The following is a 22,836-nucleotide window of genomic DNA, read 5'->3' on the forward strand; positions in this document are numbered from 1 at the left end:
AGGTTGTGGAGCCTTCCCCCCGGAGATACTCAAGACCTGCTTGGATACAATTCGGTATAGGTGATCCTGCTTTGGCAGGTGGTTGGACCAGATGATCTTTCAAAGTCCCTTCCAGCCTCTAACCTCCTGTGATTCTGTGATCTTCAACTAGGTCAGGTTGCTTGGAGCCCTGTCCAACTTGCCTGTTTCCAAGGATGGGGCTTCTACTGCCTGTCTGCGTGACCTGGGCCAGTGTCTGACCACTGTCTGTGGAAAAAAACCCCATCTCTTCCTTATATCTCATCCAGATCTCCTCTCTTTTAGTTTAAAGCCATTACCAACTGTTTGTTGGTACTTGTGAGTTGGAGTCTCTTTTGCTAGTCCCTGAGGGACTGCAAGTTACATCTGAATCGATCTTCCTCTGAAGAAGTTATGTAGCCTGTAGTAAGTTTTAATTCCCATGCTAGGCTCATCTTTCTCACCTACGTGCTTAGGTGAGCATTCTTTGCCCCTGTGATGCTGGATGAGGAGCCTGTGAGTGCATTTGTGTAGGCTGGGGAGAGCAGCTCAAGAGGAGGAATTGGATCTGAGCAGAGGGGATGGCACACTGTCTGCATGCCCACGCTCTCTGCAGGGAGCCTGTCTGAGAGAGGTGAAAATCTAGGAAGAGTTTAGCTCCAGCTCAGATGTCCACAATCTCAGCACTTGCTCAGTCTGCAGTAATCAGCACCAGGAAATCCCTGCTCAGACTGTGGAACTGTTGATCTCTAAGTGTGACCCATTGCTGGAAGCTGAAGTTCAACTCCAGCTTTTGGTCTTTTATTCTTGTGGGCTGTTTGTCTCGTGGAGGATGCTGAACACACCTTGCAGCTGGAAAGTGAGCAGTTGCCTGTGGTACCTGCCAGCACCCTCTGGGAGCTGGGCTGCAGCTCCAGCTGTGCCCAGGCAGCGTCAGGTAGCAGCTGGAAACCACAGCGCCTGGCACGTAGGCACAGGAGGTTCAAGTGGCAGCTCAGGTTCGTCAGGGCAGCTGGCAGAGATGCCAGTGCCTGAGCTAGGTCATGGCCATATCTGCTGACTCCTCCTCTGTTCTGACCTTTAGGTGGAAAGCTTCTGCCCTCTTCTACTCTTCTGAAAGGTTTCTGCGCTCACCTGGCAGTGCTGAGTGTCTCTCCCTAGATTTTACCAGCCCAGGGATTTTGGTCATCTCTTTTTGCTCATGGAGGCAAGAAGGAAAGCTCTAAAGCTGTTTGCACTTCAATGGCTTCAGTTAGGCATTGTTTGCAGGGAAAAAAAGGAGGCTGTGTGATGAAATAGGTTCAGATAGTATCAGGGAGTGCTGAAAACAGAGGAAGGACCTTTTGAAAAGAGGTTGGTGTGGTTTCTCTGACCTCTGCAGAAGCTGTTCTGGCAGCTGGGTGGCTTTGAGGACAGACCTCTCCAAAGCCTGGCCCTGGTTGAGCCTTTGTAATGGTTGCTGTCCTACGTGGTCACAGTGCTTTCTGGGTCAAGATCCATATCTGCTTTATGCCACTAAGCCTTAATCCCTCATTTGGCTTTAAAATGTAGGAGCAGAGCCTTAAATTGGCCTTGCAAGCTGATGGGAGTGTGTCAGTCCTCTCCCAGGTACCCTCTAGGTTAATAAGGAGGGCAGTGTGAAGGCTCAGCATTGGGCTGTGCTGTCATTAATGTAAGGGCTCATAAATCTCTGAAGTGCTGGATGGTGCTGGCTCTGCCTCCCCGAGAAATTGGCCATTAGTAACTAGAACTAACTGGGGAGAGAGAGTTGTAATCAAAGGTAATGGACCATGAAAACTGTCTGGTTTGGAAATAGTGAAACTACTGCTAAGGCTTAGAGGGAAAGTGGACTGGGATTGAGTGGGAGTCTAATTGGCATGCAATAGGATTTCCTCTGCCCTTTTTTTAACTCTTCCCCTGCCAGAGGCTTGGGCAGGTCCAGCAGTACCAGTAAGCACTTTTACAGCTTCTAACTGCTGTGTTAAGGAAACAGAGCCATGGTCAGACCATGCTGAGGGTCTGTAATCTGACATTAAGTGTGAGGGAGGAGGTGGGTGTGGAAGATGTCAGTAAAGAGGACTCAAATGCCTGAAAGAAAACAGTGATCAAGTGGAGGAGCAGCAGGAGGGAAAAAAGTGCTTAGAGCTCTTACATGGAGACAGTTTCTGGTAACTTGGCTGAAGGAGCCTGGGCTCTTCTGCCCGTGAAAGACCAGAAAGGTGTGGGGGGACATGAATAGTTGTGTAAAGCAGAAGGACAGCAGGAATGTTATTTGTACTAAAACTAAAGAAACAGATATCACAGAATCACAGAACCAGTCAGGGTTGGAAGGGACCACAAGGATCAGCCACTTCCAACCCCCCTGCCTTGCCCAGGGACACCCTACCCTGGAGCAGCCTGGCCACAGCCTCAGCCAGCCTGGCCTTAAACCCCTCCAGCCATGGGGCCTCAACCACCTCCCTGGGCAACCCATTCCAGCCTCTCACCACTCTCCTGCTCAACAGCTTCCTCCTCACCTCCACTCTGACTCTCCCCACCTCCAGCTTTGCTCCATTCCCCCCAGTCCTATCACTCCCTGACAGCCTAAAAAGTCCCTGCCCAGCTTTTTTGTAGGTCCCCTTCAGATCCTGGAAGGCCACAAGAAGGCCACCTGGGAGCCTCCTCTTCTGCAGACTGAGCAGCCCCTCATTTTTCCCTGTCACCCCAAGGGAAAGGTCAGCAGTCAGTGCTGAAGCATTTCTGCTCTGTCCATGCTTGTTGAAGGCTGCGATGCTCTGCCGCCGCATTTGGACGTCTCTGACACTGTCAGGAGTTATTCTCTGTTGTTGTTTTTCTTTCCTGACAGTTTCGAGTGTTCACTGCTCCCTTCCACAAGGTAGGCTTCGCAGATTTCTGGCTGGCTGATCAGCTCAACAGCCTGGTTGTGATACTGATGGATCTGGAATACATGATCTGCTTCTACAGCTTTGAGGTTCAGTGGGAGGACAACGCGGGACTTCTGGCAAATACAGGTAGAGTGATGCTGGCAGCTTGTGCTAGTGTGGTCAGAATGACCTGGAAAACACTGAGCAAGGCAACTTCATCATCATCTGTCTGATCTGAAGAAGCAGCTTACTGATGACATAGGAAATGAAATCACTGGCATTTCTTGTAAGCACAGCATTAGAGAGATTCTGTCCTCTCTCGCTGCCATCCAGGGAAATGGGACTTCACTTCCATGTTCATTTCCTAATCCAGTCGTTGGGCCTGATGTGTATATTCATCAGAGAGCTTAGACACAGCACTTCCTGATTGGAAAGAGAAATCCATCTTCCTGGCATTGTTTTCAGCCCGTTCCTGTTGCTCGGCAGGGAAACGAGTCTCACGAGCTTGTTTACCACGAGCTTGGGTGCTGCAGCCTGCTTCTCAGAGGCACTCACAGTGCCCTAAAGCAAGAGAGGATGGGGAAACTTCCTTGGAGCTTGTTAGTGCCACCCTTGATTCAGTCAGAGCTGATGCTGTGATGCCAGGGCTGTGCGTGCTCTGCCAGTTCTTTGTAGCCAGAGGAGCCTCAGAGCTGGCATATGAATGTTGACTTTGGCCTTCCCAATGGCAAAATAGTACCTGTCTCCTCCTGGATTGGGCTCTCTCCATTATCAGGCAGTGACTGCAGGCAATTTGTTACCATCTGATGGTTTTGACACTCTGCTGAGAGGAATTGCAGTATGCTTCAGTAAGCATCAGTGTTTGTTCTGTGCACCCAGTCCCCCTCGTTCTCCTCATCCCTCTAAGACAGTGTTGCAAGTAGCTGAATGCTTATTTACTTGCTAAAAAGGAAAAGTAGATAAAGCAACTGAGTGGATAACAACTTCTCCTCTTCCAGTCCTGACAGAGGAATGAGGGTGCAGTGCTTTAGGATAATTAGCAGCTTAATCATAGAGTCATAGACTGGTTTGGGTTGGAAGGGACCTCCAAAGGTCATCTGGTCCAACCTCCGCTGCAGTAAGCAGGGACATTCTACATCAGATCAGGTTACACAGAGCCTCCTCAAGCCTGACTTGGAATGTCACAGAATCACAGAATCAACCAGGTTGGAAGAGAGCTCCAAGCTCACCCAGTCCAACCTAGCACCCAGCCCTGGCCAATCAACCAGACCATGGCACTAAGTGCCCCAGCCAGGCTTGGCTTGAACACCTCCAGCCACAGCCACTCCACCACCTCCCTGGGCAGCCCATTCCAATGCCAATCACTCTCTCTGCCAGGAACTTCCTCCTAACAGCCAGCCTAGACCTCCCCTGGCACAGCTTGAGACTGTGTCTCCTTCTTCTGTTGCTGGCTGCCTGGCAGCAGAGCCCAACCCCACCTGGCTACAGCCTCCCTTCAGGTAGCTGCAGACAGCAATGAGCTCTGCCCTGAGCCTCCTCTTCTGCAGGCTGCACACCCCCAGCTCCCTCAGCCTCTCCTCACAGGGCTGTGCTCCAGGCCCCTCACCAGCTTTGTCTCCAAGAACAGGGCCTTAACCACCTGCCTGAGCAACCTGTTCCAGTGTCCCTCTAGCCTCATGGTGAGGAGCTTGTTCTTAACATCCCACCTAAGTCTACATTTCTCTAATTGCAACCCCTTGCCCCTTGTCCTATCACTGCAGCCTTTGTGAGCAGTCCTTTTCCTCCAGCCTTCTTAAAGGCCCCCTTCAGGCACTGGAAGGCTGCTCTTGGGTCTCTCCAGAGCCTTCTCCAGGGTGAACAACCTTGCCTCCGTTAGTCTAAATAAGAAACAAATGTTTGTTATCCATCAAGGTGTTTAGTTTAGATGTGCTGAGTCAGCACAAGACTACAGCATGCTTTAAGGGTTCCAGGCAGGGTTTGGGCTTTTTTGGTCACTTGTTCAATCAAAATAAGGCTGTCAAACATCAGAAGTGTGCCAGTAGGTCCTGCTGCTGTTGTTGCCTCTCACCTCAGTTGCTGGGCAATGGCCTAGCCTTGCTTTAAAGAAAAAACCCCAACAAACCAATCCAAACCAAAGGCACACACACCAACAAAACAAAGAGGGCAAGCCCCCCCTCCCAGAAATACCCCCCCCAAAAACAACAGACAAAAAAAAACCCCTAACAACAAAAATAACCACCCAAAGCAAACCCAACAGCAAGCAAAACAAAACAAAACCCACACCCCACACACCGATGGAAATATGGTTTGGGTTTGGGTTTTTTTCTCTCCCCTGTTGCAATCAACAAGAAAAATAGGTCAGAGACATCTTAGGCAACATAGCATTGCTCTGCTGTCCTGCAGGGTCTGGAAATGCTCTCCCAGTTATGCACAAAAATCCAGTGTCAGAGGCCCTTTGTAATTCCATCCCTAATTTGATTATTCACAGTTCTGCCAAGGGCACAGAATGACTTCAGAAATAGACTCTTTCTAATCTCCTTGCACGCTGACTGTGCTGGCAGCAGCCAGAGTCAGAGGCTGGTTCGTCTGCAGGGGTTATTGATGTCCTGCCTTCTGGAAGCCTCCAGCATGGAGAAGGACCATGAGGATGAGCAGAGGGCTGGAGAACCTCTTCTGTGAGGACAGGCTGAAAGAGTCGTGGTTGTTCAGTCTGGAGAGGAGACAGCTCTGAGGAGACCTTATTGTGGCCCTCCAATACTGCTGAGGGACTTTTTAGGATGTCAGGTAGCAACAGGACTGGGAGAACAGATGCAAGCTAGAGGAGGGGAGATACAGATTCTAGAGGAGGGGAGATACAGATTAGGTGTTTGGAAGAAGTACTTCACCATAAGGGTGGTGAGACACTGGAACAGGTTGTCCAAAGAGGTGGTGGAAGCCTCATCTCTGGGTGTTCTTAAGGCCAGGCTGGATGTGGATCCGAGCAGCCTGCTCTGGCAGGGGGGATTGGAACTAGATGATCCTTGAGGATCCAACCCTGACAATTCTATGATTCTGTGATAATTTCTGGTAATGAACTTGTTACTGTTCTGGATGTGTATCTGTGTGTGCCTAAGCATGAGATGTTCACAGGATCACAGGATATTAGGGGATGGAAGGGAGCCAAGGAGATCATCCAGTCCAACCCCCCCTCGCCACAGCTGCACCACACAGTGTAGACAGATCACAGAGGAGCACATCCATACAGGGCTTGAAAGTCTCCAGAGAAGGAGACTCCACAACCTCTCTGGGCAGCCTGTGCCAGTGCTCTGGCACCCTTACAGTAAAGAAGTTCTGCCTTGTGTTGAGCTGGAACCTCCTGTGCTGCAGCTTGCACCCACTGTCCTTGTGCTGTTGCGGGGAGGGCATGTCACATGCCGATGGAGACTTGCTCTCATGTCAAGTGCTGTAACTGTTACAGAGAGGAAAACAATAGAAACTCTTAAACTCTCTGATTCTTGTGTCTCTCAAACTGTTTTTCTTTCCTTGCAGATAATCAGATTTGTTACAGCTACTCCTACGGAGTGAGAGCAGTTGTCCAGTGCATCCCCGCTTGGTTGCGCTTCATCCAGTGCCTGCGCCGTTACCGCGACAACAAACGGGCCTTTCATCTGGTTAACGCTGGAAAATATTCCACCACCTTCTTCGTGGTGACATTTGCAGCCCTCTACAGCACCCACAAAGGTATTGGTCGTCGTGGAAAATCCTTCTGCAGAGTCGTGGGGCTTGCTCTTCACCTGAGAGAAGCTCAGTCTGGCATCTCATTGGCACATGAGCTTCTGTCTCTTGGCACCTGTGCAACAGCTCCCTGGAAAGGCAAAGCTCTGCCTAGATGGCTAAGGGTGTTTCAAGGTCTTCTTTTAGGCACTTTGCAGATGCCTGCTCTGATTAGGACTGCACTTCTGGAGTGTGAGAGGATCTCTGCCTTTCTGTCTTGGCAGGAGGAAACTTGAAATGCCTGTCAGGTTGAATGGGAGGTGGATAGGGAAGGAGTGGGTTGAGAGTAGCTCTGAAGGAAGATATTGGAGTGTACTGATTGATGAGAAGCTCAGCATGAGCCAGCAGTGTGCTGGTGCAGCCCACAAGGCAACCGTGTCCTGGGCTCTGCATCAAGAGGAGTGTGGCCAGCAGGGCAAAAGAGGTGATTCTGCCCCTTTGCTCTTGGAAGACTGCACCTTGGATACTGTGTCTAGGTCTGGTGTCCCCCTCATAAGGTGAGGACAGGGACACAGAGCTGTTGGAGTAAGTCTGGAGAAGGGCCACAAAGATGATCCGAGGGTTGGAACACCTCTGCTACGAGGACAGGCTGAGGTAGTTGGGGTTGTTCAACAAAGAGGAGGTTCCAGAGGGACCTTGTAGCTGCCTTCCAGTACCTGAAGGAATCCTGCAGGAAGGCTGGAGGGGGACTTGTCATCAGGGTGTCTAATGGTAGGACAAGGGGAAATGATTTTGAGGGAGAGTAGGTTTAGATTGGATCTTATGAAAAAGTTCTTCAGTACAAGTCTGGTGAGACTCTGAAATGGGTTGCCCTGTGGATGCTTCCTCCCTGGAGCTGCTTAAGGCCAGTTTGGATGAGCCCTTGTGCAGTCAAGTCTAGTTGAGAGATGTCCCTGCCCGTGGCAGGGGAGGTTGGAGCAGATGATCTCTAAGGTCCCTTCCAACCTAAGCCGTTCTGTGGTTCGTGAATAGCTAACCAGGATCACCTAAATGAAGTCAGTCCTGAGCACGGGGGGATGTGCACAGTGCCAGGAGTGTGCCCTGCCTGGATTTTCCTTGTGTCTTCCTCCATGTTTTTTCTGCAGCTGACAGGGAGTTGTTTCCAATCCATTTAACTGCAGATTGAGCTCTGATCCCTGAAGTTCCCCATCTCCCTGGAAACGACAATTACTTGATTCTGCTCTTGTTCTGAAGGAAAAAGCTTTTGGTTTCTGCACTTGAGGCAGCCGCCCTGCCTTTCATTGTTCTGAGCTCCTCAAAGCTCTGTCCTCTGATTTGAAAACACTTGCCTCCCATGCCTCCAGAAATCAGCAACTGCACACACCCAGGAGCAGTTAGCCTGAAACAGGACTGTGGTGGGGCAGGGGAAAGTGTTCCAGCATCCTTCTAGTTAACGTGCTGGTTTTTGTGGGGGGTGGCAGGGCTGTTATAAACCTCCCTGTGGCCATAAAAGAGCTGTTTTGACCTAGGTGAGCCTGAAGTCACACAGATAACCTTCCTCAAGCCTTGCAGTGTAAGGACAGAGCAGTGCCTTGGGGTGAGCTGGCTGAAGGCTGGAAGTGAAGCACTCCGTATCCGGAGGTGCAGGCAGACTTGGGGTGGGAGCATCAGTGATGGACACAGTCCCTGGCCCGTCTGCACACCTCCTCCCCGCTGCCGTGTCCCCAGAGCTTGTTCCTGGTTTACTGTGTTTGCTCAGTGACATTCTGCAGCTCTTCAGCCCTGCAGTCCAGTTAGTCACCACTGCCAAACCCCGAGAGGAGGCAAACACAGCTTGCCTGGCTATTGTCACTGCTTATGTGCTGTTATATACAGTGCATGCTTTAGGGAGGCTGAGTAATGCTTCTCCTCCCTGGGGGGGACACCCTGGACGAGCCTTCTGTGGGAAGGCTGGGGTAGATTTGGAACCAGGAGGAAAACCAGCATCTCTCTAAATGTCCTGTCGAAGGATTTGACCTCTTTTTGCTCCCCTTGAAGCTTGCATCCGTGCCAGCACTGCTGACCCTCCTTCTCCTTGCTGCCATACAAAGCTGTTTGCTCTCCAGGGCTGGCAGAGAGTAGGCTGTAATGAGGTGTTTACGAGCCAGGCACGGGGCTGGTTCCAATCGCTGAGAGCTGTTCGTGACTCCCAGCTTTTGTCTGTCCACTTTTGTCAGTGGGAGTCAAGAGCTTGCAGTTGTTGCTGTGGTACAGAAAGATGTGGAAGCTTGGTGGCCTTTGGAAATTACATCTTAGCAGAGGTGTTGTAAATGTCACAGGTTTCTCAGAGGGCTGCCAAAAGCCCTTGCCCTGCATTCTCAGCCCTGCAAACCTACCCTGACAAAATTGCTCTTTCTAGTATGCTCTACCTGTTAAGAATCCATTTTTGTCTCACTGCTTTACATAGATCCCCAGTTCTTTTTGCACCGGGAGTCAGATGGTCTGCCAATGAGGTGTTAGGATGTTCCAGCTAAAAATAGATGCCCTGCTCGCCCACACCTTCTGTGTGTCTGCTGAAGGACAGCAAACTCTCAGCCCTTGCCTGTGAAACGTCTGCTGGGGGCTGGCTGCTTGCACTGCCCAAAATGAGTGTTAAACTCATCATAGATTCACAGAATGGTCAGGCTGGAAGTGACCTCTGAAGGTCCTCAACTAGACCAAGCTGCCCAGAGCCCTGCCAAGCCTCACCGTGAGTATCTCCATGAAACAGGCCACCTCCTTGGAGCAGCCTGCTCCAATGTTCCACCACCCTCATAGGAAAGAACTTGTTCCTAGTAGTCAACTTAAATCTGCTTTTCTCTGCTTTGGAGCCACTGGCCTCATCCTGTCACTGCAGACCTTTGTAAACAGTCTCTCTCCATCCTTCATGTAGGTCCCCTTCAGGGACTGATAAAGGTCCTTGCTTCTCAGACCTGCTCTAAACTCAGTTACAAACCTTTAACTGCAGTGGTTAAGAGGAGTTTTATGTAAACAGTCTTTGGTGCCTATGACTTGTACCTCTGGAATGGCAGCTTTTGGCTGCCAGGCTGAGGGGTGATTGGTGGAGGTCAGGTAACGTACACCAGCGTCTGTTCTGCCCCTGGGGCTCCCGGGGACACGGCAGCCCCCCGGGAGGGCTTGGCTGCTTCCCTTAGTTTGAGCACTGAGCCATTCGCAGCTGCCCTGCAGGGTTTTTAGCTGCTGTCTGCCAGCTGGGTGAAGATGGACTGTGTGGCTGGAAGGATCTGTTGCTGCTGAAAGCCAGCAAATGAATACCGAGTGCACTTAGAGCATTCTTCTGCTGTGTTTTCCTGTGCTTGCTGGAAAACAGCTCAAACTCATGTACAAATGCCACCTCGTTAAGTGATGTGTGCTGCTTCTAGCCACACGTGGCATTTGCAGTGTCCCAGGAGCTCTCTCCAGTGGTGCCCAGTGATAGGACAAGGGGCAGTGGGTACAAACTAGGATGCAGGAGGTTTAACGTGAACCAAAGAAAAGCTTTCCTGTCAGGATGCTGGAGCAGGCTGCCCAGAGAGGTTGTGGAGTCTCCTTCTCTTGAGACTTTCCAAACCCAGCTGGATGCTGCAATCCTGGACAGCCTGTGTGGGTGACTGTGCTTTAGCAGGGCCCTTGGACTAGATGATCTCCAGAGGTCTTTCCAAGCCCCACCATTCTGTGATTCTGTGTTGCTATAGTATTCCCTTCTCCAAAACTCCTGTAGCTAAGGATCCTCCTGGCAACTCAGTGGGATCTTGAGGAGTAGCTCAGTTTAATAGTTTAAACCACTGTTTAATAGTTCTCATTGGTCAAGCAGTGCATCATTCTGAGTCTTTCTTCCCTCAGAGAAGCCATTTCTTTACTTTTCTTCCTTTTGATGTAGATGCAGAATGCAGTTTTCTCTGCTAATTGCAGTTGGGACTCGTGTGATAGTCAAATAAATTCTGTTAGGTTTCCTCTCCCAAACTTGCAATCATCTTGTCTTGGGACTAAGACTATTTTGACAGAGTTAACTCCAAGGTATCATCTTGCTAGGAAGCGATCTTCTCAATTAGTGAGGCTGAGGTGGGAGCAACCACTCCACAATATGAAACAGCTGAGCAGGGAGTGGTAGCGTGGCCAAATGCCGATTCATCTTCACCAGGGCTCAGAAGCACAGCCACATTGCAGGGACAGCAGCAGCAGCCCAAGGACAGCTGTTGCTGAGCTCCTGAAGGAAGAATTCTCGGTATTTTTATATCACTCAAAGGAAGAGGGAAGCCAAGGCCATGTTGTTCTGTAAATATAGTCCTGCAGGGTGTGTTTGCACAGGCAAATGAGGCGTATCTGTAACTCGAAGCTACCTAGCAACCGCAGTGAGTGCGCTCCCAACGCGGCCGCGCAGGAGCCTCTGCCCCCCTAAGGCTCTTTCCGACCCTCGCTTTGCATCGAGTTGTTCAGCCCTGGCATCAACTGACCTGGCAGTGCTTAGTAGCTTTCCCCCACTGAATATTATATTGCCTTATTCAACCCCTGCAGAATCCTACTGGGCATCATACAATTAGAGGGTCAAGCCCTCTAAGGTCGTCAAGTCCACCCATCAGCCCAGCAGCACCATGCCCACTAAACCATGTCCCGAAGTGCCATGCCTGTGTGCTTTTTGAACACCTCCAGAGCTGGTGACTCCAAATGATTAAGCCTTAGTCTGAAGCAGAGTATTTACCCTGAGTGCAGCACTGTTTTGACACAAACTGCTTTTTGCAGTGTTCTCATGCTGCTGAAAGCAGATGGGCTCACTCTGACACATGCAGCAGTGTAGCTGCTTCTGCTCCAGGTCATTGTAGCAATCCGCAGGGATCTCCTTTTGTCTGAAGAGCACTTGCATTAAAGAAGGTGCCCTGACACATGTAGAGCAGCCAGCCTTGGTTTTGCTGCTCGCTCAGACCCGGTTCAGGCTTTGCAAGGTAGGACGTTTAGGCGTTCAGCTCCTAGGAGAAGCAGTACAACTGGAGTGGTGTTGTACTGCTCTGAGTGCTGGTCGATTCCTCAGCTTTATGCATGATTTATGCTCCAACTTCATTGTTTGTAAAATGAGATGCTTCTCGGGTTTGCTGCTGTCAGCTTTCTCTTCCCTTGATGCCTTTGGCTTAGGTGGTGTCATCAAAAGCTATCTGGCTCACCTAGAACACCCATTTGTCTTCTGCACTTGAAGAATGGAGCTCCTTGAGTGCTTTGCTGTCTTCCATCCTTGTCTCATTTCATGGGGCTTGCTGCTTCAGCCTGAGCATTTGTGTGGTTATCTTGTTGGTTTGGGTTTTGTTTTCAGGAACGCATTACTGATTTAAAATTGGCTGAGTGGGATTTTATCCTTTCACTGAAAGGAGAGAGGATTCATGCCAGTTCTCGTGGTCACTTTGATTTACACACCTTGCCCAGTGAAACCCTTGTGGTCTGTGGCTGGTGTCCAGCTATTTATTAACCTCTGGATTGTTCTAAGGAGAGTTCATGTGGCCTGGAAACTCAAGTAAGCTTCTCTGCTTTCATACTGCTCCCACACCCTTTCCAGGTACTCCAAATAGGAGTGCTGAAGGCTGGCTGCCACGGGCTGGGCAGTGCCCTGGAGAGCCTCGGGTGGGTCTGAGCTAATCTGCCTGCCGCGCACGCTGCCTCTCTCATTTAACAGCCCAGGAAATTGGCAGTAATTAAAAATACAGAAGTTAACTAAATAGGGCTGTCTCCAAAGGGTAGTGCTTCTGTTCGTGTGCTCAGCCTTGCCTCAGAAATGAGCTTCTCTCTTCAAGTGGTGCCTAAATGGTTTTTCTTTTTGAAGCCAGCACAGAAGAGTGAAGCTCCTTGCTTTGGCAAGGGACAGAGATGTGAGCTGCTGTCCTGCGATTAATGGGCTTTTTGCACGAAGGTGCTGGACCATCCCTTACTAACACAGAGGTTCTGCCAGCTCTGACCAGAGGAAGATGAATGGGAAGTGTGCTGCCGTTTGAAAACATGGTGGAAGATTCCCAGGCCTCTGCTGCCATGTTCCTCATTAATCACACTGGCTTCAGCTGCTAGCAGCGGTGACGCCGCTGGCACGGACAGCTTCCCACCAAAGTGCACCGCTGGTTCTGCCTTGGTGGGTCCCACTGCAGGCCACCCCAGGCAGAGGTGTGACCTCCAGGTGCACAGCAGGAAGGGGGCAAGGATGGTGTGGATGTCACACTCTTGCACTGGGAAGTGGAGGAGGATACCTGAGTGCACCTTAGCTCTGCTCCTCTCAGCCAGCTGATGGACTGGAAAGTAGGTTGTGTCACTTAGCTCTTGTTGCTGCCATGTTAGAAACCGTGGGGTGCAGCCCCTGTGGAGTGACTTTGCTGGTAGGTGGAAGAGTAATTAACTGTGATCCCGAGTGGTTGCAGCAGGAAAGGAAAAGAAGGTGATGTGAGAACTGGACTAAGGTGACTTTGATGGGAGTCAGATATCGGTGCCACGGCTTGCAGCGCCTCGACTGAGAAATGCCATTTGTTTCTAAGGAGCAGGAAGTGGGGCAAGGCAAAATAAGTGGATGTGCAAAATTCAAGTACAGGTCTTCTTTTTGTTGAAAAAAACAATTAAAACTTTCCCAAAAATCCCCATTCCAAACAGAACAAAGCAAGGAACATCTACGAGATCCCGTTCCCTGCCTTATCCCTTGTGTGTTGGTTGAAGGTCTCCTGTCTTTCCCCTCTTCCTTACCACTGGCAGAGCTGTCAGCGCTGTGGCAAGCCAGATCGTTTGATTTAGGTGTTACAAGAGCCTTGCAAGGTGCTTCGATTGACCTCTTGGAAGTAAACCAAATTTTGTCATGGGATCAGCTGGCTTCTTTCTTAAGGCTTGCAGGTTTTGTGCAGCTTGCCTTAGCACAACATACGGGCAGCTCCATCAGGATGATTATTCGGAGCCTAAACCTGCAAGCTCTGTCACATTGCTGGGAGCCAGGGTGATTTTTGTCTGAAACCCTGCCATCCTGTGCCCGGGGGGCCTTCAGTAATGAGTTGTGTTCATTAGTCAGTCTTTCTGATCCTTTCCATCCGAGCAGCAGCAGTGTCATTAGTGAAGAATTGGAGGCATTGCCATGAGCAAACATTTCCATCCTGGCCTCTGACCTCCTCCCAGCTTTGACGTGGATCTCTGCAGCACCTTGAGCAAGCCCAGCTTCTCCGTGCTGGCTTGTCAGCTCTTCTAATTGCTTAGACACCCATCCCGGTGGTGGTGCTTGAGGGCGAAGCTGGGAAGGGTGAGGAGCAGGGCTGCAGCAGGACCACCAGGCCGGGACAGAGCTGCCGCCAGGAGCTCTCTCTCCGGCAGCCTGCGGTAAGTGAATGGGGAAGGCAGGAGGAGCTGGCAGGCTGTGCTCGGTGGGAAGCCTGAGGAGGGGATGAGAGAACCATGTTGGGAGCTGCACCTTGAACGTCAGCACAAATGAGGCATAAAATCCTCCAGGGAAATCTCCCCATGCTTTGTAAGTCTGCATATGTCAAAGGGGACACTCGGTGCCGGCAGCCTCGGCACCCTGCCGCTGGGAGATTCATGTGTTGGCTTCCCGAGCTTGCAGCCCAGAGATGGGGTTTAACAGCTGGCATCTGGGAAGCAGACTGGCAGTGCCACTTGTATCCCTTCACGCTCCTCAGCGTTGGAGGTGATTGGAGAAGGGAGCACTAGTATATAAGGCATAATAAGCAGGAGGGGTGGCCTGCTGATACCTCGTGTCATGAGCACTCGAGGGGGGGAAGAAGCCTGAGTTGGTATTACTGTAATGGAACATTTTAAGAAAAGCAGCTGACTCCTTCAGAGGAGATTTTCCTGTCAGATGTGTGCAGGTCTGGAGCTCTCTGGTGCTGCAGAAATCGATATTCTTTAATCCTGAGTATGTTTCTTTCGTTGCTGTTGTGTTTTACTTTGGGATCACAAAGCACCACAGAGATAGCAGATGACAATGTATCCTGATCCCTAAACTGCTCGTCAGAGGCCCTGGTTATGGTGCCAGTTTGGTAATCCAGATATTGGCCACAACAACCCCGAGCAGCACTACAGGCTGGGGCCAGAGTGGCTGGAGAGCAGTCAGGAAGAAAGGGACCTGGGGGTGCTGGTAGAGAGTAGCTGAAGATGAGGCAGCAGTGCCCAGGTGGGCAGCAGAGCCAATGGCATCCTGGGCTGGCTCAGGAGCAGTGTGGGCAGCAGGACAAGGGAGGTTCTTCTGCCCCTGTGCTCAGCACTGCTCAGGCCACAGCATGAGTGCTGTGTCCAGTTCTGGGCTCCTCCATTCAAGAGAGATGATGAGGTGCTGGAAGGTGTCCAGAGCAGGGCAGCAAGGCTGGGGAGGGGCCTGGAGCACAGCCCTGTGAGGAGAGGCTGAGGGAGCTGGGGGTGTGCAGCCTGCAGAAGAGGAGGCTCAGGGCAGAGCTCATTGCTGTCTGCAGCTCCCTGAAGGGAGGCTGTAGCCAGGTGGGGTTGGGCTCTGCTGCCAGGCAAGCAGCAACACAAGAAGGAGACACAGTCTCAAGCTGTGCCAGGGGAGGTCTAGGCTGGATGTTAGGAGGCAGTTGTTGGCAGAGAGAGTGATTGGCATTGGAATGGGCTGCCCAGGGAGGTGGTGGAGTTGCTGTGGCAGGAGGTGTTGAAGCCAAGCTTGGATGAGGCACTTAGTGCCATGGTCTGGTTGGTTGGGCAGGGCTGGGTGCTAGGTTGGGCTGGCTGAGCTTGGAGCTCTCTTCCAACCTGGTTGATTCTGTGATTCTATATTGGTAATCCTGTTGGCAAACAGATTGGAAACTCCATCCTGTCAAGGTAGCAGTTAAACATCCCTCAAGAATACTTCTCAAATGCTCAAGAAGTCACCAGCAGAAGACTCAGATCAAACCTCAGTCATGCCTGAACTGCCTCCTCCTGTTTGCCATGAAGTCACATCCTCCTCTTTGCGAGAGAACAAGCACTGAGATCGCTGCCACATCTTCAGATTAGACACAGTTGTCTTGTCCTATAAGCCCAGCACAAAGCTGAGGAGCATTTTCAGTCAGCACACGATCTGGGGATTTCCCTGCTCCACAGATGTGGAATCTAACTAGGAGAAGAAAGGAGATGTTGCCTCCTGACAGTTCCTCACCGAGCTGTACCTTGCTGCTTTGCATTCGGTTGTGCCCGGAGGCTACAGCGGAGGTTTGCAGAGCCTAACGGGAAGCTTGTTCGTGCCAAAGGGCTGGGGTTTGACAAAGCAAAGCTGCCCATCAGCCCATCCCTGTGCTCCCCGGGGCTCTTTGTCTTTGGACTGCGCGAAGGCCACCATGATGTCAGGGCTCTGCCGTCCATCAGCGCTAAGTAGTGGTAGTGCTGGCTGGGCAGGAGGCAGCGCTGCTGCTGTGCCCTCATTAGGATGTATAATTATGGAGGGAGCTGTAAAAACACACTTCAAGCGGGAAGGTGTTAGACAAATGCTTGGGGATGTCACTCTGAGGGCAGTTCTTATGTAGATAAGTCACTTCTGGCTGTCAGCCCCCTCCTGTTGTGTGCTGGGATGGAATCAATGGGCACATGTCACCCCGGGGCCGAGTGGCAGAAGGTGTGCATGCTCAGAAGGTGTGCATGCTCGGTGTGCCAGTGCCTGTGCTTGGCTAACACACTCTGATTTGGGGGTTGGTTCTTGCCTACATCAGTGATGCAAAGGCTGCCCAGCAAAGGAGGCTGAAGTCTGTGTGCCTTGAGCAAGAGGTTTCTGACGGATGCTGGAGGCAGAGCTTCACCTGGCTGTGTTTCCTGATAACCTCTTGCAGCTTTTATCACAGCCTTCGCCATCAGCAGCAAGCACAGCCAGCTGCAGTGGCCGCCGTGCCAGGAGCGCTTATCGAGGGCCATTGTGCTCTTATCCAGGTCTTCAATAATAGATGGCATTGATTTCTGCTGTGTGAATACTATATGGTGTTTACACTGCCCCGAGTCGTGCGGCAGGGTAAACAGATAGTGTCCTGTGGAAGCAAAGTCAATACTCGCCGCGTTCAGAAGAGCATTTGCTGTCTCTCTCTGATGGAAAGCAGCCTTTCTCTTGCCTGTTTTTAGAAGGAGCTGTAATTTCTGCAGAGCAGGACTCTCTCAGAATGCTGGGCAGATACTTTGTCCCCTGGGGCTGGCTTGGGGATCTAAGATATTGTCTATCAGCAGTTCTTGCAGGCAGTAAATTCTGCTGCTGCAAGTGCCTTTGGCTGCTTTCTGGGCCTGTGGCCATTCACAGCTTCAGATCAAAGGTGGAAGCCTTCCATTATTTATCTGGTTGACCTTCTGGAGCAATTTGTGGGTGTGTTTGTGCAAAATGGCTACTGGAATTGACTTTTATAGAGTAAACTAATGGAAATTCTGTGCTGAAGGTTGCAAATGGCTCCTGCGGTGTGCTGCATCCCATCGACTGATAGGACAAGGAGAAATGGCCTCAGGTTGCACCAGGAGAGGTTTAGGTTGGACATGAGGAAAAATTTCTTCACCAAAAGGATTTTCAAGCCCTGGGACAGGCTGCCTAGGGAAGTGGTGGAGTCATCATCCCTGGAGGGGTTTCAAAGCCATGTAGATGTGTTTCTGAGAGGTATGGTTCAGTAGTGACCTGGCAGTGCTGGGTTAACAGTTGGACTTGGTGACCTTAGAGAACTTCCAACCAAAATATTTCTGTGACTTTGCAACAAGTGGAGCTAGCAGAGCACTGCCAACTTAAATATCCTCTGATGCAGCTCAACACTCCAAGCTGCAGATGTGGTGCTGTGGAAACCTGCCCATCAACAGGAAGGGCAAAGCTGCACCCAGAGAGGTTTTGTGCTGGTGGTGCTCTGTCCTGCACCTGCTGCTTTGAGTAACTGTAGCTGAGGAGGCTGCTGCACGGTGGTGCCCTTTGGAGCACTGAGTAGGAGAGCCCTTTAAGTCCCTCTTGCTGGCTGGGTTCCTGCTGGCAGTTGTACTGCCAAGTGGTTGCTGCAGATCACATCATGGTGAAGACTTGGTCTTCACCGTGGTTGAGATGTACCAGGTGGCCAGAGTGCTGCTTCTGTGGTCCTGAGACTGTCCCTCTGTAATGGTTCTCTGTTGGTTTTTAGCACATCATTAAACAAAGAAAAACCACGAGATGAAACAGCTTCTGCTTAAATAGACCCTGACATCATCATACATATGCAGAGCTCCTGAAGAGCTGGCAGGCCAGAAGTGGATGGAGCCTCTAGGCAGAATATGAATGCCTTGATTTTCTAGCCCCCTGAGCAGCAGTGAAGGGGGCCACTAGGACCAGCCAGTGGAGATTGAGATATAATTGCTTGCCTAGAGCAGAAACATATTTCTGTACACCATCTGAATACCAATGAGGGCAGAAGGAAGGAAGGTATCAAGCAGAATGGCAGGCAGGAGGGAAAGGAGGATAAGTGATCAAAGGAAGGGACTCAGAGGCCGGGGCTGGAGACAATAGGCTAGTTCCTATTAGAGCCTTTTGCCAGGGACTGGGCTGGGGGTTTAATGAATTGTTGCAGGAGCTGAATGAGTGTCAGAGCCAGTTGGTGAGGGAGTGAGGAGGAGCAAAGGCAAGCAGCATGGCCCCAGGTGCCACTGAAAAGGCCCCTGCAGGGAAGGGGAGCTGAGAGCTGGGTAGCCCAGCTAAAAGCAAGCACATCCTTCTGAGGTCGGTGAGATTAATGCCACAAGATTTCTCGCTTAGGCCTTTCTCTTCCCAGTGCTCCTCCTCTCCAAAACTGCACACAACCTTTAAGGCAGTTTAGTTGTTTTAAGCAGCACGAACCTTTAAAATTAACTACCTATATAACTGCCAACTCAGGATGGAGTTTTGTTAGATTGAAATAATAGTGAGGGGCCAGACTGCAGAAGCCTGAAGGAGCACCCAGCAGTGCTGTTTGGCTGCTCTGTAGAGCGTGGCTGATGGCAGGGATGTGCCCAAAGGCATGGCAATGGATCGTGCTGTCAGTGCTGCTTTCCTCATGTCTGCCCCATGAAGATGTGAAGGAGGACTCAGTTTATTTAAATACTATCCTTAAGGGGGAAGAAAACAAAACCAAGCCTAGCAAGACCTGACCTTCAAGCCCAAACTACCGATAGGAAGCCTGCAGCCTCACAGGGTAGCATGGAACATTTTAGGTGCTTTGAAAGCACTTAACTCCTTAACTGCCTCTGAATGATCATTTAGGATATGGTGGTGGGAGCTAAACGTGGACATCTAATGAACTACAAAGAGCTCAGGCTCAGAGACACAGGCTCTGAGTCACTGAGTCTAAGCCTCTGCCTCTTCTTCCTGAAATAACATACTGGAGGCTTTGGAGGAGCTGATAGGGGAGAATGAAACCTTGCAGCAGAGCCCTAATTGCTAAGCCCCAAAAACCTCACCTTGTCCTGTTTTGTGGGCAGCTGCACTTCAGAAATGGATAGGAAAGGTGGTTTCAAAGCAGCAGCACTGACGAACATAGCCTCTGAGCCCTGTGTTCTGCAGGACCTGAGCGTGCCTGCTCCCGGGTGACATCCTGGCTCCCCGCAGCCCTGCTGGTGGGTGGTGTGATGCTAGACCTGTCCTTGGGCAAAGCTGAGCCTGGGGAGGATGCTCAGAGCCTTCCAACCTTGCACAAAGCAAGGAAGCAAGTCAAAGCTGGGAGCTGCAGCAGACCCTGGGCTGCCAGGGTGAGGCTTCAGTGCAGGCAGGCTTTGCTGCGTAAGTGGCTTTAATAGGTTTGCTTTAGGGGATGCGCTTTGAAAGGAGAATGAGCCTGTGTGTTTGACCTATATCCTGCACACCGCCAGGAAGCCTGAAGGGCCTGGCGGGAGGCATGCCCTCGTACACACCGCCTCTCATTTTCACCTCCATTAATTCTATCGGATTGCTGCCTTCCCTTCCCATTGTGATTGCTAGAAAGAGGGCGAATGGCCCCGTCGTTCCCTCCCTGACCAGCTTCGGGGAGCCTGTTGTTTTAAAGCCATCTGCATGTAGGACCCAGCGTTGTCACTTAGCCTGGCCCCAGGTTTGGACTGAAAAAGCGACAGCTTTTCTGTGCTGGAAGTGTTGCTGGCTTTGTTAGGAAGAACCAGGGAGCGAACCATTGCAGTGGCTGCACAGAAGGGAGGAAAGGCTCCTGCTAGGAGCGAGCTGCAAAGCCTCTCAGCCTCACAACGCATCACAACGTGGTTTATTTTTGTGGCTGTTAAGCCCCAGACTGGCTAATTAAAAGCAAACAGAATTATCAGATCTGTTTGTTTTCACCCAGCCAACTGATGTGGGGAAATTCAGCTGAATTGAGAGCAGTCTAACTTTTTTTTTTGGGTGGAGTGGCAAACGACTGACTTGCAGAAATATATCCACAGTCCCACGTGTCACCAAGGGGAGCATCATATGGGCCTGCCACTAACTGAAGGGGGCCTACAGGAAGGCTGGAAAGGGACATTTTACAAGGGCTTGTAGTGATAGGATGAGAGGGAAAGGCTTCCAGCTTGAGGAAGGCAGATCTAGGCAGGATATTGAGAAGAACTGGCACAGTGAGACTGGCACAGGCTGCCCAGGGAGGTTGTGGTTGCTCCCTCCCTAGAGGCATTCAAGGCCAGGTTGGAAGAGGCCTTGGTCAGCCTGGTCAAGTGGAAGGTGTCGCTGTCCATTGCAGGAGGATTGGAACTCGCTGATCTTTGAGGTTCCTTCCCACCCAGAGCACTATGAATCTATTTCAAACTGCCTACAAAGCCTTTATCAGGACTCGAGGACCTCCCTTCCTTTCGCCTGTTTTCCCCTGCTGCCATACCCCTGATGTGGCCGGTGCAAGCCCCCGCCCTGCCCATCCTCCTTCGGGCTCTTGGTGTGTGAATTCTCCCTTGTTATGCTTGCACAAACGGAGATGCCTTCTGCATCCCCTCCTCTCCGAGCCCACCGCCGCCTTGCGCTCGCCTCTGCGCCAGCCTGTGCCGAAGTGCGGCCCTCGGCTGCCACCTGCTGTTCAGAGCCGGAACGGCAGGGCTGACATTGGCTCCCGCAGCAGCACCTAGCATAGAATGGGCTGGATTGGAAGGGACCTCCGAAGGCTATCCCGTCCAACCTCCCCTGCAGTCAGCAGAGACATCCTCAGATAGATCAGGTTGCCCAGAGCCCTCATCTTCAGTACCTCCAGGGAGGGAGCCTCAACCACCTCCCTGGACAACCTGTTTCAGTGTTCCACCACCCTCAGGTTAAAGAACCTGTTCCTAACACCCCGGCTAAATCTGCTCTTCTCTAGCTTGAAGCCACTGCCTCTTGTCCTGTCACCACAGGCCTTTGTAAGCAGCCTCTCTCCAGCCTTCTTATAGGTCCCCTTCAGGTACTGGAAGGCAGCTGTTAGGTGCTCCCAGAGCCTCCTCTTCTCCAGGCTGAACACCCCCAGTTCCCTCACTCTGTCTTCATAGCAGAGGTGCTCCAACCCCCCGATCGATTGCTTTTGTGGCCCTCCTCTGGACCTGCTCCATCAGGTCCATGTCCTTCCTATATTAAGGGCTCCAGAGCTGGATGGAGTGTTCCAGGTGAGGTCTCACCGAGAGCAAAGTGGCAGAATCCCCTCTCTGGATCTGCTGGCAATGCATCTCTTGATGCAGCCCAGTAGGAATTTCATTCCCAAGACAAAAGTGGGGTTTAAATGACAATACAAAGCTGGTCCTGGGAATGCTTTTGATTTTGTTCGAGTTAGCCAGAATTTCCCAGAGCTCAACTAAAGGGAGGTTACTTCCACCAACCAAATCAGCAGGTCTGGAGCTGTTCTGCTTTAGGTTGCACAGAAGTGTGCTGTTCTTCTCTTTTCCAGCTAAAAACCACAGTGACACCCAAGTGTTCTTCTACCTGTGGATTATCTTCTACTTCATCAGCTCGTGCTATACCCTCATCTGGGACCTGAAGATGGACTGGGGTCTCTTTGACAGAAATGCTGGTGAAAATACCTTTCTTCGAGAAGGAATTGTCTACCCTCAGAAAGTGCGTACGCAGCCTGCCCTCGCCTCGCCGAAGGCTCTTTGGTCTCTGCACTCAGCTTGCTGAGCTTAGAGCACGTTGCGCTTGGCCACTGCGCTTCTGAATGCTATGGCCTGGGCTCTTCTGGTGGTAGAGCTCACTGGTTTCACAGAGATCCTTTCATACTGTTCATATCACTAGTGGCCCAGCTGCCAGTAAGTTGCTGAAGGCCCAAATCGCTCCTGTACAGAACATATGTGATGAGCTGTCCTGTTTGTCCCTCTTCTTCTTCAGGCATACTACTACTGTGCCATTGTGGAAGATGTGATCCTGCGCTTCGCGTGGACCATCCAGATCTCGCTCACCTCCATACAGATCTTTCCTTACGCTGATGACATCATCTCTACTGTATTTGCCCCACTGGAGGTATTCCGGTAAGGCTGCTTGGCTCAGCAGTCCATCCTGCTGTTACAGCTTCAGTGCTCCTATAGCATTGACCTGTGGCGTCAGGCAGTGGCAGGCCTGGGGGGAATGGAGCAGAGCTGGAGGTGGGGAGGGTCAGCCTGGATGTGAGGAGGAAGTTGTTGAGCATGAGAGTGGTGAGAGGCTGGAATGGGTTGCCCAGGGAGGTGGTTGAGGCCCCATGGCTGGAGGTGTTTAAGGCCAGGCTGGCTGAGGCTGTGTGCAGCCTGCTGTAGGGTAGGGTGTCCCTGGGCATGGCAGCGAGGTTGGAAGTGGCTGCTCCTTGTGGTCCCTTCCAACCCTGACTGATTCTATGACTGGGAAGTGCCTTTTGCTCCCTGGGCATGGAAGGTACCAGCCCTTGAAATAGAAGACCAGGTCTAACAGAGACATCTAAACCAGACAGGGTGTGCTGAATGAAGAAAGCTGTAGAGGACTTTGCAGCAATATGGGGATGGGTTCTTCACGCCACATTGGCAGCTTCCTCTGAACCCAGACCTGATCTTGAGGGTTTTGTTATTACTATGTTTCTTCTCAGAATTTCCTACCTCCCATGGAGCTGTCTGGGAGTACTGCAGGTGATACAAAGGCCCTTTTGAAAGGAGAGTTGGGTCCTACCACCAGTGCAGATTGCCCAGATGAAACTTCACTTGGTTCTGGGCTTTACAGTTGTTCTCAAGTCCCTGCTGCTCTTCCAAACTCTAATTGGGGTTCTGCATCATCAGAATCTGCAAGGTTTTGTGCCTCTTTATACACTTGTGTGTCCTCTACTTGGTGACCCACCCTCACAGCTTCTAGAGCTGACTAAAAGCTCTGACTGAACCTCACACATGTATATGGTGAAGGTTACCAAACCTCACTTACTGTGCGTGG

The 22,836-nt window shown here is 51.2% G+C and overlaps 1 protein-coding gene across 2 annotated transcripts in view; it reads left to right on the forward strand.

Moving 5' to 3' along the window:
* XPR1 (xenotropic and polytropic retrovirus receptor 1) overlaps positions 1 to 22,836 on the forward strand; it is a 126,108-nt gene that overhangs the window by 98,930 nt on the left and 4,342 nt on the right. Inside the window, exons 10-14 of one of the 2 annotated variants that reach the window (XR_010303145.1) lie at positions 2,843 to 3,008; positions 6,390 to 6,581; positions 21,359 to 21,525; positions 21,796 to 21,935; positions 22,502 to 22,698. Coding sequence is in view for 1 of the 2 variants with exons in the window: in XM_064148185.1 (XP_064004255.1) it covers positions 2,843 to 3,008; positions 6,390 to 6,581; positions 21,359 to 21,525; positions 21,796 to 21,935 (665 nt within the window). In the remaining variant the exon portion in view is untranslated. The remainder of the gene's footprint in view (positions 1 to 2,842; positions 3,009 to 6,389; positions 6,582 to 21,358; positions 21,526 to 21,795; positions 21,936 to 22,501; positions 22,699 to 22,836) is intronic. The other variant, XM_064148185.1, reaches the window with a different exon arrangement.

This window comes from Pogoniulus pusillus, chromosome 8, assembly GCF_015220805.1.
Source record: "Pogoniulus pusillus isolate bPogPus1 chromosome 8, bPogPus1.pri, whole genome shotgun sequence".
Lineage (NCBI taxonomy): Eukaryota > Metazoa > Chordata > Aves > Piciformes > Lybiidae > Pogoniulus > Pogoniulus pusillus.